General features: G+C 43.1%; 1 protein-coding gene across 7 annotated transcripts in view; it reads left to right on the forward strand.

The window, feature by feature from the left end:
• Positions 1 to 17,633, forward strand: part of LOC114590919 (cation channel sperm-associated auxiliary subunit beta-like) — a 45,760-nt gene that overhangs the window by 8,847 nt on the left and 19,280 nt on the right. For 5 of the 7 annotated variants that reach the window (XM_077924690.1, XM_077924693.1, XM_077924699.1 and 2 more), the window contains 11 exons: positions 3,357 to 3,417; positions 4,112 to 4,207; positions 4,841 to 4,987; positions 6,242 to 6,334; positions 7,475 to 7,593; positions 8,705 to 8,737; positions 10,446 to 10,512; positions 10,958 to 11,004; positions 12,394 to 12,546; positions 14,036 to 14,188; positions 17,444 to 17,588. In XM_077924690.1, coding sequence (XP_077780816.1) covers positions 3,357 to 3,417; positions 4,112 to 4,207; positions 4,841 to 4,987; positions 6,242 to 6,334; positions 7,475 to 7,593; positions 8,705 to 8,737; positions 10,446 to 10,512; positions 10,958 to 11,004; positions 12,394 to 12,546; positions 14,036 to 14,188; positions 17,444 to 17,588 — 1,114 coding nt within the window. Of the gene's footprint in view, positions 1 to 3,356; positions 3,418 to 4,111; positions 4,208 to 4,840; positions 4,988 to 5,741; positions 5,845 to 5,931; positions 5,954 to 6,241; positions 6,335 to 7,474; positions 7,594 to 8,704; positions 8,738 to 10,445; positions 10,513 to 10,957; positions 11,005 to 12,393; positions 12,547 to 14,035; positions 14,189 to 17,443; positions 17,589 to 17,633 lie in introns of those variants that run through there. The other 2 variants (XM_077924703.1, XM_077924708.1) reach the window with 2 other exon arrangements.

The raw sequence follows: 17,633 nt of genomic DNA on the forward strand, positions 1-17,633 counted from the left end.
TTCCTATAAATACTGTTGAGGAGGTGTGGCCTCCAATGTACTGGGCAGAGAGGAAGTTCCCAGGCTAGTGTGCCTTTTCTTCTTTTGTTCCTTAATTGTTTGAGGGATATCTTGAGTGATTTCTTGAGTGATATCCTGAGTACCACTTAGGTGGGTCATTAGGTGTGGATTAGTTGCTAAAGCCTTTGTGTCTTGACCTCTTGAACTTTGTGAAGAGTTTTTCTGAGAAGATGGGTGTACTACATTTAGTTGTGCTCTGGCTTGGCTTCGTGTATAGGGGCGAGCTGTGGTTTTGTGGCCTGTGCCAGCCAGATCTGTGTAGGGATTGCAGGGGGGTGCAGCATCCGGAGGTGCCACCATGGTTTGGCTACTGGATGGTGTCTGTAATTTATCTGTGGAGAGGGTCTGGGTTTGGGTCTGGTGTGGTTGATTGGTGATGGCGTTCTGTGTGCCTCTGGATCTGGTGTCAGTTTTTGTGGGGAGGGCTAATTTCCAGATGTCTGGCAAGCGGGATGTGTCGTCACGCTTGTTCATGTTGTGAGGGTGTTTCTCTATCTCGATGGCTTCCATGATTATTCTCTTGTGGTGATGTTCCATGTTAGAGAGCAATTTGGAATCTGCAAAATTAATTTCGTGTCCTGTTTCTTTCATGTGTTGGAAGAGAGAGGAAGTTTTTTCTTCTTTTTTGACGGCATTCTTGTGTTCTGCGATACGTGCATTTATTCGTCTGTTTGTTTGTCCAATGTACGTGGCTGGGCAGACTTTGCAGGGTATTTCATAGACCCCTTGGTTTTCCAACTGGATTTTATCCTTGGGGTTTCTGAGGATATTGGCTATTTTTTGGTTGGCGCAAAAGGCTGTTTTGATATTGTGTTTATGGAGGATTTTGCTAATTTTATCTGTAGTGCCCTTGATATAAGGAAGGAGGGCCATGCCATTGTTTTCTTCTGTGTCCTGGTTTTTGGATAAAATCCAGTTGGAAAACCAAGGGGTCTATGAAATACCCTGCAAAGTCTGCCCAGCCACGTACATTGGACAAACAAACAGACGAATAAATGCACGTATCGCAGAACACAAGAATGCCGTCAAAAAAGAAGAAAAAACTTCCTCTCTCTTCCAACACATGAAAGAAACAGGACACGAAATTAATTTTGCAGATTCCAAATTGCTCTCTAACATGGAACATCACCACAAGAGAATAATCATGGAAGCCATCGAGATAGAGAAACACCCTCACAACATGAACAAGCGTGACGACACATCCCGCTTGCCAGACATCTGGAAATTAGCCCTCCCCACAAAAACTGACACCAGATCCAGAGGCACACAGAACGCCATCACCAATCAACCACACCAGACCCAAACCCAGACCCTCTCCACAGATAAATTACAGACACCATCCAGTAGCCAAACCATGGTGGCACCTCCGGATGCTGCACCCCCCTGCAATCCCTACACAGATCTGGCTGGCACAGGCCACAAAACCACAGCTCGCCCCTATACACGAAGCCAAGCCAGAGCACAACTAAATGTAGTACACCCATCTTCTCAGAAAAACTCTTCACAAAGTTCAAGAGGTCAAGACACAAAGGCTTTAGCAACTAATCCACACCTAATGACCCACCTAAGTGGTACTCAGGATATCACTCAAGAAATCACTCAAGATATCCCTCAAACAATTAAGGAACAAAAGAAGAAAAGGCACACTAGCCTGGGAACTTCCTCTCTGCCCAGTACATTGGAGGCCACACCTCCTCAACAGTATTTATAGGAACTCAAACACTGAGATCCTGCTCTGTTCCAGTAACAAGAAGCCGAAAGCACCAGCCTGAAGATGACGAGTGAGACCTCGTCGAAACGTCGCCTAGACACCCCAACTTTTACACGGGAAGATACCCGAGGACACCAAAACCTGCATTCCTGTACCCGTGAAAATCTACGAAAGCAAATATATATATATATATATATATGCAGGTTTTGGTGTCCTCGGGTATCTTCCCGTGTAAAAGTTGGGGTGTCTAGGCGACGTTTCGACGAGGTCTCACTCGTCATCTTCAGGCTGGTGTTTTCGGCTTCTTGTTACTGGAACAGAGCAGGATCTCAGTGTTTGAGTTCCTATAAATACTGTTGAGGAGGTTCTGGGCAGAGAGGAAGTTCCCAGGCTAGTGTGCCTTTTCTTCTTTTGTTCCTTAATTGCTTGAGGGATATCTTGAGTGATTTCTTGAGTGATATCCTGAGTACCACTTAGGTGGGTCATTAGGTGTGGATTAGTTGCTAAAGCCTTTGTGTCTTGACCTCTTGAACTTTGTGAAGAGTTTTTCTGAGAAGATGGGTGTACTACATTTAGTTGTGCTCTGGCTTGGCTTCGTGTATAGGGGCGAGCTGTGGTTTTGTGGCTTGTGCCAGCCAGATCTGTGTAGGGATTGCAGGGGGGTGCAGCATCCGGAGGTGCCACCATGGTTTGGCTACTGGATGGTGTCTGTAATTTATCTGTGGAGAGGGTCTGGGTTTGGGTCTGGTGTGGTTGATTGGTGATGGCGTTCTGTGTGCCTCTGGATCTGGTGTCAGTTTTTGTGGGGAGGGCTAATTTCCAGATGTCTGGCAAGCGGGATGTGTCGTCACGCTTGTTCATGTTGTGAGGGTGTTTCTCTATCTCGATGGCTTCCATGATTATTCTCTTGTGGTGATGTTCCATGTTAGAGAGCAATTTGGAATCTGCAAAATTAATTTCGTGTCCTGTTTCTTTCATGTAAGCCTGAAGATGACGAGTGAGACCTCGTCGAAACGTCGCCTAGACACCCCAACTTTTACACGGGAAGATACCCGAGGACACCAAAACCTGCATTCCTGTACCCGTGAAAATCTACGAAAGCAAATATATATATATATATATATATATATGGAGAGAGAGAGAGTACATACATGTCTGCCATATTGGGTTCTATTTGGGATAAATGGGTCTTTTGGGAGTAAAATATAACAGAAAAAAGCAAGACTTCAAACTATAATATCAGTTACTTTAGGCATTTCTTTAGAAAGTTTTTCAATTGAAAGGTATCTGAAAAGCTTGTCAGGCTTTCCTTTTAAAAATGTGTTCCAAAGCCAAGTGATAGCTTTCTGTTGCACAATAGAATTAACACTTTGAAAGAATTCTTGTTAGTACTTCATTTCATGAACATTAACAACAAAATACATACCAAACCACTGTGAGAAACAGTTCTTAAGCTATGAGACTATCAGCTACGAAAATTCATAATTGGAAAATCAGTCCGCACAGTAGTTTACCTAAATGTATGTGACTCTTCAAGTATTTAAGACTAAAATTCTTGGGTTGCCATCCTTTCTTTAAACAAAAGGGAGAAGGTGTGGATTCGTGGAGTATTGAAATCAACCGAGAAGAGTTAACATATAATACAGGTGAGAGATTTATAATTTCCACTTATTTATCCTTGCAGGCTTTTGATGCTTCCTTGTGTTGTTGTTGCTGTTTTTGTACTCACGTAAGGTGGTGAGTACATTTAATTTCAAAAGAAAAATTTTGCACAAAATCCTGTTAGCAGGGGAGAAATTTGACAACTTGGTAGTGAGCATTTGGCACAATCTCAAATGGTGCATAAGTAGTATACCAACTTCAGTGGAGAGAAAGCCAGTTTTGGGATAATGTATATTGCATTTATTTTGACTGTGATATTTTTGTAACTTGAATAGAAAAAAATAGGAAAATTAATTGGCTAGAAAAAATATGCAGGGATGTACATTACTAAGAATTCAGTTGAAGAGCAGTTCACCATTGTAGGCAAATTTGAGAAGAGCATGTAGTCGTCATCAACTTTGGCGATCTCTCGTAGCCGAGTAATATTGACGGAAGCATACAGCAATATCCACTTGTGTCTATCTGCAAGTGGAATGGGTTTCCACTTGTGCAACGAGTCTTTGCCCCCTGAAATTTGCTCCAGAGGGTTTGGTCGTGGGGATTGCAAGAGGGAGGAGAAAAAGAAACCATGTTGTGTGAGCAGAGGCCTGTTTGCTGGACGTTGGATATCACCCATAATACTTGTGTACTTATATGACTAATCTGTCTCTGTCTTTTTTGTACATGCCACTGAAACAGATATTAATCCAATTGAGGAATGGTTTGTAAAATTTAATATGCATCATGGTTTAAATATGTTCACTACTACGGGAACCTTGTTGGATGTCATACGAGGTACGTCATAGCTCATAGGGAGTGTTTGCGGTTTTGTAAGTAATTGTGGTCTCGTGGAAATTAGCATGGACATTAAGTTTTCTGAATTTATTCATATGATATGGAATGTTTTATTTATATTCCGCTTTTTTGGCCCAAAGGCTCCAAAGCAGTAAACAACATTGATACATATGCATACAGAAGAAATGAATGATTAAATTGCAACACATAAAATATCTCAATCAAAACAAAATATAATACTGGCAGGATTTCCAATAGCCACCATCATGAAAAAAGAGAGTATCCCGTGTGTGTGTGTGTGTGTGTGTGTGTGTATTCTACTAAGAACAGGTCTAAGGAAGGTACTCATTACTTGAAGCGGTCTCCTAGTACTCTTCAATTTCCAGCAGATTTAGACAACCTCGTCTCTTCTGTATGCCTTCACCCACTTCTGTATTTCCCCCTACCTTCCACCACAGTGATGGCAGTCCCATTCCCATCCCCCACCCCAACCCTGGACCAGACTGATAACATCCCTTACTCACCTCCAAGGGTGTCTCCACAAATTTCAGAGATAGTTGCATATTTCCTTCACTCTTTAAGTAAAAAGCAGTAAGAATTTTTGCTTTCTTAAACATTAGTGCTCTCTTGCAGATCCTCTTCTTCAGTGGTATTGGACCCTTGGTGAATCCCTGGATATTAATGATACATTGTCTGAAGTAGCCAATATCCAAATAGCAAAAACTCCTTGTGCAAGTGATGTAGCATTACTTGGTCTGATCTATAAAACTAAAAATATAGGTAAGTATCTTGCATTTTTACATAATTAGCTGATCCACCAGCTTCATTTTCCGACTGGGTAAAGTGGGATGTAACATTTTAAAATAAGTATACTTGTTTACTCAGAAGTAAGTCCCATTGTGTTGACTGAGTTTCTCCCAAAAAGCTCAGCAACTTTTACTTCTAGAAATATGGCAACCCTAGGCAGCAGGGAAAGGCCTTCTTGCTGCCATGTGCTTTGAAAGGAGTAGAGGAGCAAGTTCCCCTTGGAGCAACAGGACTGAGGACATTCTACACACAGAGAATTGTAGAGTCGGAAGAGACCCTGAGGATCATCTAGTCCAACCCCCTGCAATGCAGGAATATGCAGTTGTCCCATGCAGGGGATTGAACCTGCAACCTTGGTGTTATCAGCACCACACTCTAACCAACTGAGCTACCCAGGCTGTCATTCTGTTGTTCTCAGAGGGCCTGGTGCAGCTTTCATGGACAATTCCCTCTCACAGCAATGGATAAGACTTTGTTGTTGTTGTTTACAAAAAGATCATTTGCAGTTTTGCAAACCTTGTGCATCGCTGGCACTATTTTAGCTCGGCAAGCAATGACACTTGCATACTGAGCATTCAAAATAGATGGAATAAATGGTAGGTATGCATTTTTTGAAATGGTATCCACCCCCCCCCAAAAAAAAGAAACAATTAATTTGAATTATTTGCTCACTGGTTTATTTGTTTTTAGTCGAATATGTGTGTGATGGTGAAAAGCATGACTGCTAGAGCATTTTGCTGAGAATCTCAGGTGGGAAGGAGAGGACAGGACACAACCACTACACTGCAGCGTATTCTACAACAACCACAGGAATATGCCAGGGATATGTTTGCAACTGTCCCCCACCCCACCCCATACCGAGCCACCTGCTTGTGCTTATTAACTTAGATATGTGGTACTAGTAAAGCAGGCAGACATGCTTTCTTTCAGTGTGTGCAAGTAGGTTTGAGCTGAGTATTTAAGGTCTGTAACTACATCTGTGGATACAGGGGTGCTTATTTGTGGATTTTGCTACTGTTGGGGTGATAGGTTGTTCTTCTACCTAGACTCAACATATATTTGTAAATAAACTCAAATATCACAGAGAAACCTCCGAACCAAACCAGCTACACTGCTGAAATTTCTGGGAAATATGAAGCTTTATAACAGTTTAATAAATGCTGGTAGCCTGGCTTTATACTGTGATTCAGTTTTCATGTAATGATTAGTTTTCTTTTGTATTTGAAGGACTAATTTTAGGATTGACTGACAATGGATTTATGGGTGAGGATACGGTATGGTTTAACTTGTCTGCTACCATTTGTGCCATCTTGGAAAACGGTAATTCTTATTTTCAATTGTTTAATTAACCCATATGCATTTCCTTTTTATTTGTAGCCTGTCTTACCCCAAGGCCTTAGAACACGTTGCACTTTCATAGAATGTACAGGGTTGGTCCGAATATAGACTACACCCCTAAAATGAGATCTCTCAAAACATAGATTCTCTACTTATAAGATTGTCACCATAGACTGCACTCAGGTTATATGTGAGCCAGTTTTTAGGGGGAAGTGTGGCCTATATTCAGACCAATACAGTAATTGTAGGTCTCAGAGTGAAGGTTGTGGTGTGATGTCCAGTTCAAAACCCTAGGATCTGGAGAGCCCTCCCTCATCCCTTTTCTTTGGACAGTGATAAGAAAGAATCTCTGCCTCCTTGGGTCCCAAATTTCAGCTTCTTGGATATGGGAACCCTCATCCCTCAGCATTTAGGGTCTTCTCTCCCTGGCAGGTCAGATTCTACAGCCTGTTTAGGGCTTTTGACTGACGCCAGCCTTGAATCTGGCATGTTGGGCTACTGAGTGCTTTCAGCTGTGGTTCCCAGGGTTGCCATTTTTTTTACTCTGGAGTGCAGAACCTCCAAGTGTCCCTATTTTCCAGAGACAGTCCCAGATTTACAGGTGCTGTCCCGGTTTTTAATTTGATCCCAGAATGCCCCACTTTTTCTTAGGATATCCCTATTTTCATCAGAGAAATACTGGAGGGTATGGAGTTATCTGACCCCCAAGGCATCTGAAGGCAGCCCTGTATAGGGAAGGTGGTTTTTTAAATGTTTAATGTTTTATTGTTTTTTTATAAATGTTGGAAGCCACCCAGAGTGGCTGGAGCAACACAGTCAGATGGACAGGGTCAGAAAAGTCAGCCTCTATTCTTGCTGCCCCCTGAACTTGCCTTTGCTATATCTTTTTTAAAAAAAATAATGCAGCAAAGGAGCAGGGTTCGAAAGAGCAGATTTCATCACTCCACCCTCTCTTAAAAGCACATAGATCTAGACCTTCTTCAAATGCATATCAGGTGCATGGATTGCCCAACAGATCTGGGTGTCTCAATATGGGTGTAATTTGCCATGTCTATAACAAGTAATGATGGAAGTCTGAGAGATGCAACTCAGGTTACTCACAGTGCCTTTTCTCTCCTCAAGATTGTTACGGACTTGCGCTTGTGGATCTCACCGTAACAAATACTCGTCTTGTACTCCTCACCTCACTAGGATTATTTATCAGTGATGATCTGCGCATTGTAACTGGAAAGCTGTTGCAGGTACGTGTGTGTACTTCTAAATATCCCTGTGTCCCCTTCCCCCAATCATCTAATGTTTTAAAAACCACTGGTAAGCATACTGCGAAAAAACTAAGTTTGGAAGATCTCCTCCTGAAATCTATTAACAATTCAATGCCACACAGGTCTGCTCAGAAGACAATTCGTTCAGCTTAAGACTATAACCCTACTATACACATTTCCCTGCAAGTAAGTCCCATTGAACATGGTGAGAACTATGTCTGGGTAGGCACATCTAGGATTGCGTTGTTAATCTGTGTACTAATCATTCTCTCTCCAGTTCACCTGATGAACTAAGTGTATGAAAAGGCTAAGCTGGTTGCTTCGTATGTGAACCATTTTAACCTTACCAAACATGTGGTCTTTTTCTATGCTAGGGGAAGTGGGAAACTTTGGAAAGAACTTGAAAGGACAAATTTTACAGGTCTTGACAGCCTGGAGCAACCTAGCCAGATGGGCGGGGTATAAATAATAAAAATTATTATCATATTCCTGTGCTTCACTTTTGCTGCATATTTTGTGATTTTAAATATCTGCAGGGGTCTCTCAATAAAGAGTACTTGCCCCAAACTTGGATCTTGGTATCCAGGACTTCTCCTTTCTTTTTTTTTCTTTACACCAACAGTAGCTTTGCTGCAATTAATAGATACCTCTTATATTAAGATCAATCTCTGTGGCCCTGCTTCAGGAGTGCTACCTTTAGAAGTGAAGGGGATTGTGACAGGGCCTTTTCTGTTGTAGCCCCTTGTCTTTGGAAGCCTCTCCATAGAGAGTTTTGCTGGCACCATTGTTGAATTCTTTTTAGTGATGGGTATGGTACTTGATTTCCTTAGGTGTTTTAGCTGTTGGTTTGTAGCTATTGGTTATTTCCTGTTATCTCACAGGAAAAGTACATGCCCTAGCTAGGTTGCCCCAGGCTGTTGGTGGAGACAGGCTTCTTATGTCACTCAAAACAACCAATGACCATGTTAATAATATTGAGTGTAAGTGGTAAATGAATATGTAAAGTAATACACTTGTGAAATTGCTTGTGAAAAGTGTGGGAAAGAAAGTGATGATTCATACAATTTGGTCTTATTGTGTTTTATTTCAGTTCAACAAACCAACCTTATGTGGCTTTGAAATGGTGAGAAATTGCTAAATGTTGTGTTTGTTGTTCTCAGTGGTGTGTTTTTGTAGCATCTCACAAATAATATTTTCTGAAACTCTTTCCAGCATTCATTTTGTTAGCCATTTAGAAATAAGTGTCCCAAGGATCATAAATCATGTAGTATACGGATCCTAACAATGAAATCCAGAGACCCTGGTACACTGGGCAGAATGCTAACATTGGCTTAGTATTGACATCAAATGTGTTGTCAGAATGCATTTCCAGCATTTCCAGCATGCATTTCCAGCTGCAAGTTCAAATGTAAATGGCAGCACTCTAAAGGAGAGAAAACATAGCAATATATTGTGATACACACACACACCCCAGCACTGACACAATGCAATCTCTGTATGCTAGGCAACTGACACCTGCAAGTCAGCCGTGTTGCTTCCATGCCCTCACCTACCTCGATGACACATAGAAGACAGAAGCTTGCAGGCCCACACACAGAGCCCAATAAACATAGCTTTCTAGCGACAACACAATTGACAGGAAAACTCACAGGAATCAGTTGCTTGATAGCCAACGCCTTGCTTTTTATATTCTCAGAAGACACTGAACTTCATTTCTCCACCCCCACCCCACCCCACCCCCCATGCCAACCAACTGCATGGTTTGTAGACAGGGGAATTATTGGGCTGTCTTTGTTTTTGTTTTTATTATATAATCTGCGTTTTTTAATTGAAATTTATTGTTGTGAACTGCCCTGAGATCTGCAGTTATAGGGCGGTATATTAGCAGTACTACTACTACTACTACTACTACTATTACTGGTTTATCACAGTCGCAGTTCACAGAGGAATTGCTGTGCTGAGGGGTGTGTGTAGATGAACTCCTTTTACTCTTGTCCCAGTCACGGGGCCATCCTGGAGATTGCTGGAGTAACAAGCTGAATGAGGGTTGGGAGAAGGGATCCCGCTTGGCCCATTCCCATTAATACAGAGAATAGAGCTATAACTCACAAAAACGTTTGTAAATTGCTTAGAGGCTATTGCAATTAAGCAGTATATAAATTACTGTGATAAAACAGTGAGTTTTGAAAGCAAGACACAGGATACTGCATTGTATAGTTCCAGTTGCTAGTTTCCACTTGTGTGCTATAATTTCAGAGGACAAGAGGAATTGGGTCCCATTGAGGCCATATAGCTATCCTTTGATCTGTGAATTCCCTGACAAGGTTATATAAACAGCTGTCAATGTGTTAAATCAGAATTCTGTGCTGCATGAGAAGAACAGAAAGAGGCAGTGGGGTAGTAGTTTTGGGGAGGCATTTTGTTTCATTTGGCAGGAGCATTTTCACTTAAACCCTTTCTTTTCTCCTGACTATCATTGGGAGCTGGAATGAGATCTTGGGGAAGTTGGTATCTCAACTACATCTTGCTCTGCTTCTGACATCTCTGTAATTCTGTCTACTTTTGGCCATCAATTCTCTTGAGTTGTTCCACCACCAGCACCACTACTAATATCACTGGCATTGCCACTAGAAACTAGAAAGCTAGTGCTGTTTTCTGACATTTGACAGTATTGTCCATTGTCTTCCTTGGCTCCACAGAGGTTTTTAGGCCATGTGTGATAGTTAGAAAGGACGACTTGTGACTCAGCAGACCCTTTCAGAATCTTAACAGCTATACTATGTAAATTCACTTGGCATGCTAAGTATTTCCTTGTCTTTTTCCGCCCACAGGATGATTATCTTAAAGCTGAAATATGGTACAGCCGCCAGTGTCTAGCTAATAAAGAATTATATGAAAGTAAGGAAACCAGGGACTCAGCTAGATTGGTAAAGAAAAAGTGATTTATATGTGTTGAATGTGTAACTTGAATCCATGGGTTCTCCAACGTTATGGAGAAATATAGCTGTGTCATCTAATGTCCTAATGTCTGCTTCCAATGTCTTCATGTAGCTGTTGAATAGCATGGGGGACAAAATAGCACCCTGCAAAACTCCATAGTGTAAGTGGAGGCAAAGAGTGCTCCCGCAATGCTTGCCTGCAATAAACCAGCTCAAGGCAGAGAGCATGCCTCTCCGCTCATACACACTTATATATTTTAAGGCATGTAACAAAAATAATTTCAAAATTTCACCCTGAGTTCTTTTTAACTGTTCACATGAAACTGGGTTGATGCCTTTTGTAAACTATATTTTAGAACTGCAAGCACTGAGTTGTAGCTATTATATTTCTGCTTTTCTTGCAGCGGACTATGTTGGTCTGTCATTCAACAAAGATAAGTCATTGAGCCAGGTAAGGCAAATGATGATAAAACCTTATGAAAATATAGTTGAGGTTTGGTGCATTCTGTTCAGTACATAATTTAATTTCCTGGCCACCTTGGCAAATTAATGTTCAGAAATCAAAAGGACAGCTGAGCAAATTTATTACTGGAAGCTTTTGTGGTCGCTATCAGAGCTTTTCGGGAACTGGCTGCCATATGCTACTAGGATAAGTTCAAAGTTCTTGTATTTATTTATAAAGCCCTTAGCTTGTAGCATAAGGAGCTTATGATAGCATAAGGAGCATCTCAACCTTTAGATCACTACCTGATCACTGAGGTCTTTGGAGGAGTCCCCACACGTCCTTGTATTCACCAAGGGCCATTGGTTCAGTATTGTGGGTCCAAAAAAGCAGGTTCAGAGCTCCAATCCAAAACAGGCTTCTGATCCAGGCTACTGAGTCCCACAACAGTTGCTGGCAGAAAATTCTATCAGTTTAAACATTTACACAGGCATTCTTTCTGCCTGCTAGCCATGCAAAAATTCACAAAATGTCCAAATGTAAAGAATTATTCTATGCCTTGCTATACACTCCACAGATTCAGATATCTGAACATCCGGAGTTTACCCACTTTCTTAATTCCTTGCATCTTTGTGCTTTGCTAGTCGGTGGCAGCTATTTGGGGGAAGAAACCATGCAGGGAGCGAGAGAGAGAGAGATCGGACAAATCAGAGCAGGAGAGATTCGACAATTCATTTCCCCCCTTTGTCTTTCTTTTGCTGTTAAGCTGCAGCCATCTCAGGAAGAAACCATGAAGAGACAGGATTGGGGTGGGGGTGGGGGGGAGATCATACAAAGACCACGGTTAGAAACATTCGCACAGGAATTGATGGAAATGATGTGAATGCTTGCCCATAGAATGATTTCCAGGGAATGCATAGTGTTTGGTTAGCAGGACCTGTGTGTACTTTTTTAAAAGCATCAATAATGTGCAGTTTGGCCCTTGCTCTTGTAAAATCTTCTTGCTTTGCTTCTTGTTTGCTTTATACAGGAGAGGCCTGCTGAGTGGAGCACTGACACGGCGAGTTGCTGCCACTTACCAGGAAGGAGGACAGGAGGGGCAAGGTAATGGGGAAACCACTGCTGCATGGGTGCATCATCATCAACATCATCATGCTGGTGCACCATACAGCTCTGACCTTTCTGTTGCCTTGGCCCTCCACTTCTCCCTCCTGGTCAGTGGCAGTGGCTGTCCTGCTAGGAGGCCAGGTACACACCATTGCCCCTCCCCACTAGCCACTCCTGTATATTCAGAGCTCAGTGGATTCTTTAGCAAAGCTTTTAAGTTCAAACAACGATGTATTTCTAAATCGATTACTTTGCATCCTTTTCTTCTTTTTATTATTATTAAAAAAACAGGAATCCACTTGTTTCTATAGCAATGATACATTTCAAAAATGGCATAGCTGCTTGCCTCACAAAATGAAAGGTGAAAGGCACTTATCCAGACGGGTGGTTTCTTTTCTTGTTGATTATGAACAGAACACTGGCATCGCTTTGTTATCTCAACAGGTACAGTGCACCAAAGGACTCTGATTTAATTATTATTTAATTGATAACTCTGAACAGATGGCAATTTGCTGCTCTTGTTTAGAATGGATTCTCATTTTTTGTGATGTGATTTATGGTTTGGTGAACGCATTTTAATTGAATTAGAAAGGGGGCAATTAGCAATGGATGGGACAACTGATTGAAAGCCCCCTCTCCCCATTTTCCCTGGCTGACCCACCAATATCAAAACTGTGTCCTGCAATAGCCTCAACTCCCTCCCCACCCCACTGCCAAGCTGGGTTCCTTCAGGAGGAGTGGTGGGATATTGATTAACTAATTAACACATAAACTTCCACAGTTCACCTAAGTTCACAGGTAGTCTATGAATGCCTCTCTGAAGAATATAGATCCTTCTGTTCCCTTTCAGTTCCATGATTCCAATATATATGTTGGAAATTTTCTCCAAAACAATGGCTATGGTGATGTTTTAAAAAGGAAACATTTTAAAATGAGGCATTGTATCTTCTGGTGCTCTGATCCCTGCAACTGTTGTCTTTTCTAAAACATCTCTTTTTCTTTGTCAGTTACAGATGCCACAGGTGCCTTCTCCCTCCCTTAGAACAATAATTAGGCAATATATTTTTGATTGCCCCTTAGAAGGCAGAGGAAGTGCCCAGATAGATTGCATCTAGGCACCTCTTCTGCTGCATTCTTAAGGTCAGTAAAAGTGTGTTGTTGTTTAATTGCTCTTGGCCAGTCTTTCCTTCCCTCTGAGGCAGGAGGGCATTCAGCTAACTAAAAGTTCTGATTCTGGGAATCATAGGTGCCAATTCCCTGGGGCCCTGGGTGCCCAAACACCCACAAAATTCTCCATGAAGGGGCCGGGCACCCACAAATTTTGGTGTCAGGACCAAGCATGCTGCATGTCACCCACGACCCTGGGCGCCCACGGTCGTGTGGCCAAGCTGACACTCCTGCTGGGACTTCGAAAGCACGTCAAAGTGCAAGTAGATAAATAGGTACCGCTCCGGTGGGAAGGTAACCAGTGTTTCCGTGCGCTGCTCTGGTTCACCAGAAGCGGCTTAGTCATGCTGGCCACATGACCTGGAAGCTGTACACCGGCTCCCTCAGCAAATAAAGCAAGATGAGCGCCGCAACCCCAGAGTCGGTCACGACTGGACCTAATGGTCAGGAGTCCCTTTACCTTTACCTTTAAGTGATGAACCAGGGCCTTCCCTACAATGAACACATAGCTGCCAACTTTTCCCTTTTCTTGCGAGGGATCCTATTCTAAATAAGGGAATTTCCCTTAAAAAAAGGGAAACATTGACAGCTATAAATGAACGCCTTCTTGGCAATGAGAAGGTCTTAACCAGGTATGAATTGGCTATCGTTAGACAACTATACCTGCCCAGTTCTAACACTCTGCTTAGACATTGTGTTTCTGCTGTATCATTTCTTTCTTTGATAATGCATATGTTTAACTGTGTTTCCTTCTTTTTCTTCCTAGAATCGGGCATTGATATCAGTGCATAAGTTAACAGACGGCAGCATGAATAAAAAAAGAAAATTCCCAGCCTTCTGGTTTCCAGATCCACGATTTATACCAAAAGGATTGTATTTTCACACAAACAGCCATTTTCTGTATGCATATGGCAATCAGGTGTGTAAGAAGGAAGGTGTATTGACAACTGGCACATAGTGTTGCAAAGGTGGCATGCCAACCCCCAACCTCTGTCAAGCGGTAGCAGGATTCTGGGGGTTCCAGACCCTCACCCTGCGGCTGTGTTTCCCTTGAGAATCAAGACACAGAAGTCACACATCCTCCAACATTTCTCCGATGAAAATAGGAATGCCCCATTGCATAACAATAATTCTACTATTTATACCCCACACATCTTACTTGGTTCCCCCAGCACTCTGGGCAGTTTCCAACGTATGTAAAAATATAATAAAACATTAAACATTAAAAAAAACCAACTTCCCTATGGATTGCCTTCATACAGCTCGGGGGTTGGATAACTCCATACCATCCAACATTTTTCCAATGAAAATAAGGATATCCTAAGGAAAAGTGGGATATTCCTGGATCAAATCAGAAAAGGGGATTGCTTCTCTAAATGAGGACATCCCTGGGAAATGGAGACACTTGGAGGCTTTGAGTGGTGGCTGTCATAGCTTTAAGAGGTAGGATTTATTCACATAGTTACACCTGAATTTAGATGGAGGGTTTCCAGATCTTAACAGCACAGTTATCTCAAGAGAGGCTTCCCCGCCCCCCAGCACTGCAGTCCAAGGCATCTCTCCCAGCTTCCCCGCGGCCTGCCTGCCAAGATCGTGCTCCTTTCCTTTTTCTGTTCCAAGCCTCCTGCCCAAAGCCCCAAACTCTTCTTGTGACATCACACCCAGTTACCCTGGCAACCTACCAAATTTCCTGTCTCTGTTTATATTTTAGGGGGGGCAGGAGGGGAGAACAGTTCTCTTGGATTGCCAGTGGCCCCATCTTGTTTCTTAATGGCTCTGTACTTAGCTTGTGGCTAGGGTAATCTTCCTTTGTCCTGCTTGATGGTTCAGCCTGCATTTTTACATTGCTAAGCTGTCTCACACCTGGGTTAAGACATCAAACCATTATTAATTTCTTTTTTTAAAAAAATATGGGTGTCTTGACTCTGGTGGGCAGTGAGAGCACACCTTGCTCCAGGAAGAGAAAGCGGTTTGCATTGAAACTGCTGCTACAGCGGAGAGGAAAAGGCTCTGATTTGGCAGCAGTTTCAATGCAAATTTGGGCAGGTGCCTGGGACGGCTCACCTGACTGCCCCCTGGCATGGTCATGATGTTGGGTGATTGAAAGGTGTGTTGTCCTGCACGCTGGTCAAAAGTTGGCTTGCTGGATGTGCTTGAGTAAGATGCATGTAATCTGAGTTCTGCAGGCACGCAACAGAGTTGCTACCCTGTGGGATATATTGTCCAGTGACTTGTTTCTGAATATTCATTCATTTGAGCATAACTCCCAGATCACCCTTATTTTCAGAGTGGTTAATAGTCAGGAGCTAACAGAGAGACAGCCAAACCACCGTTCCTCTCCCTTGGAAGTCTGCATCTATGTGACTTTTTGTAAATATTCGTCAGCATCTTCAAGACAATGTAGTGGGTGCTTCTAGGTATTTCAAATGATGGGGTGTTAGAGAAGGAGGAGTACCTTTGTTGGGGGACACCTTTTGCTCCTTCTGGGGTAGTTTGTCCACCTTTAGTTCCTACCTTGTGCTCAACTCTCACTTGTGGCTCCTATTAGCTGTCAGTATGTGACAGCGACCACACCCCAGGAAATGGCTTTGAGTGACCTGCTAAACCAGGTGAGGGTTGCTGGTGGGTTTCAAACCTTTGCTGAGTTAGGGACTTCCCCTGCTTGTGAAGACAGGCTGTGGTTGATTGAGCAAATAAAACCCATTATGAGTCCAGCGGTCAAGTAGACGGTTTCTGCACATTCTGTAGAAGGACGTGAGGGGCAGGTGAGGCTCGTCAGCCTGGTAAGATGGCCGATCTAAGGGAAGGAAAACTCTGGTCCTAAACCTCTGCTGCATTGTGGGATATATTAGGGAGGAGAAAATGCTAAGGAGCAAACCCTACACAAATCTGGTCTGGAATCCCTAAGATGCTTGGATAATTCCTGGTACACCTCTTTCCAGAAACTCCTGCAATCAAGTTGGTGCCAAACATATTGCCCTGCTTTCCTTTGGACCACATCAGCAAGACCAAGAGGGGGGCCTTGTTTTTCTGGGCAGCCACGACCTCCACACTCACTGCCCAGGCTTGTACCCCTTTTTAACATTTACATGAAGGTGCTGGGATAGATCATCAGGGGGTTTGGGCTGGGTATCCATCAATATGTGGATGATACCCAGCTCTACCTCTCTTTTAAATTGGAACCAGTGAAGGCGGTGAAGGTCCTGTGTGAGTGCCTGGAGGCGGTTGGAGGATGCATGGTGGCTAATGGATTGAGGTTGAACCCTGACAAGACAGAAGTACTGTTCTTGGAAGATGGGGTGGGCTGGTGTGGAGGACTCCCTGGTCCCGAATGGGGTTACTGCGCCCCTGAAGGACCAGGTGTGCAGCCTGGGAGTCATTTTGGACTCACAGCTGTCCATGGAGGCGCAGGTCAATTCAGAATCCAGGGCAGCTGTCTACCAGTTCCATCTGGTACGCAGGCTGAGACCCTACCTGCCCACGGACTGTCTTGCCAGAGTGGTGCATGCTCTAGTTATCTCCCACTTGGACTACTTTGAAGGTGACCCGGAAACTACAACTATGCGGCAGCTAGACTGATGACGGGGCAGCCGCTGAGACCATATAACACCAGTCCTGGAAGACCTACATTAGATCCCAGTACATTTTCAAGCACAATTCAAAGTGTTGGTATTGACCTTTAAAGCCCTAAACAGCCTCAGCCTAGTATACCTGAAAGAGCATCTCCATCCCCATCATTCTGCCTGGATGCTGAGGTCCAGCGCCGAGGGCTTTCTGGCAGTTCCCTCTGTGAGAAGCAAAGCTACAGGGAACGAGGCAGAGGGCCTTCTCGGTAGTGGCGCCCGCCCTGTGGAACACCCTCCAATCAGATGTCAAAGAGAAGGCAGGGAAGTTCAGGGAAGCTTTTAATGTGTGACATTTTAATGTATTTTTAATCTTTGTTGGAAGACGCCCAGAGTGGCTGGGGAAACCAGCCAGATGGGTGGGGTACAAATAATAAATTATTATTATTATTATTATTATTATTATTATTATTAGGAGGTCACTTCAGTGCTGCTAACACAGTGGTTTGACTTCACCCCTAGAGGCGCATTCCATTGTCTCTCAAGACAGATGGATGCCAACAAAGATCTCTTATACAATATTCTTTATTGTCTCTCCCCCTCCCTTTTAGGTGTGGATTTCTTATGATGGAGGCATCAATTTTGCACCATTATTTGCTTTAAATGCTGAGATGGTTATAGATGTAGATTCATGTGTTTACACCCAAGCGATTATATTTGTGACTGACGCGGCAAACCTTTTGTACACTAAGGCAGGTAGGAAAACATTAAAAAGGGGAGTCTCCTGCAGTCTTTGAAGAC

Source organism: Podarcis muralis, chromosome 1 (genome assembly GCF_964188315.1).
Source record: "Podarcis muralis chromosome 1, rPodMur119.hap1.1, whole genome shotgun sequence".
NCBI lineage: Eukaryota > Metazoa > Chordata > Lepidosauria > Squamata > Lacertidae > Podarcis > Podarcis muralis.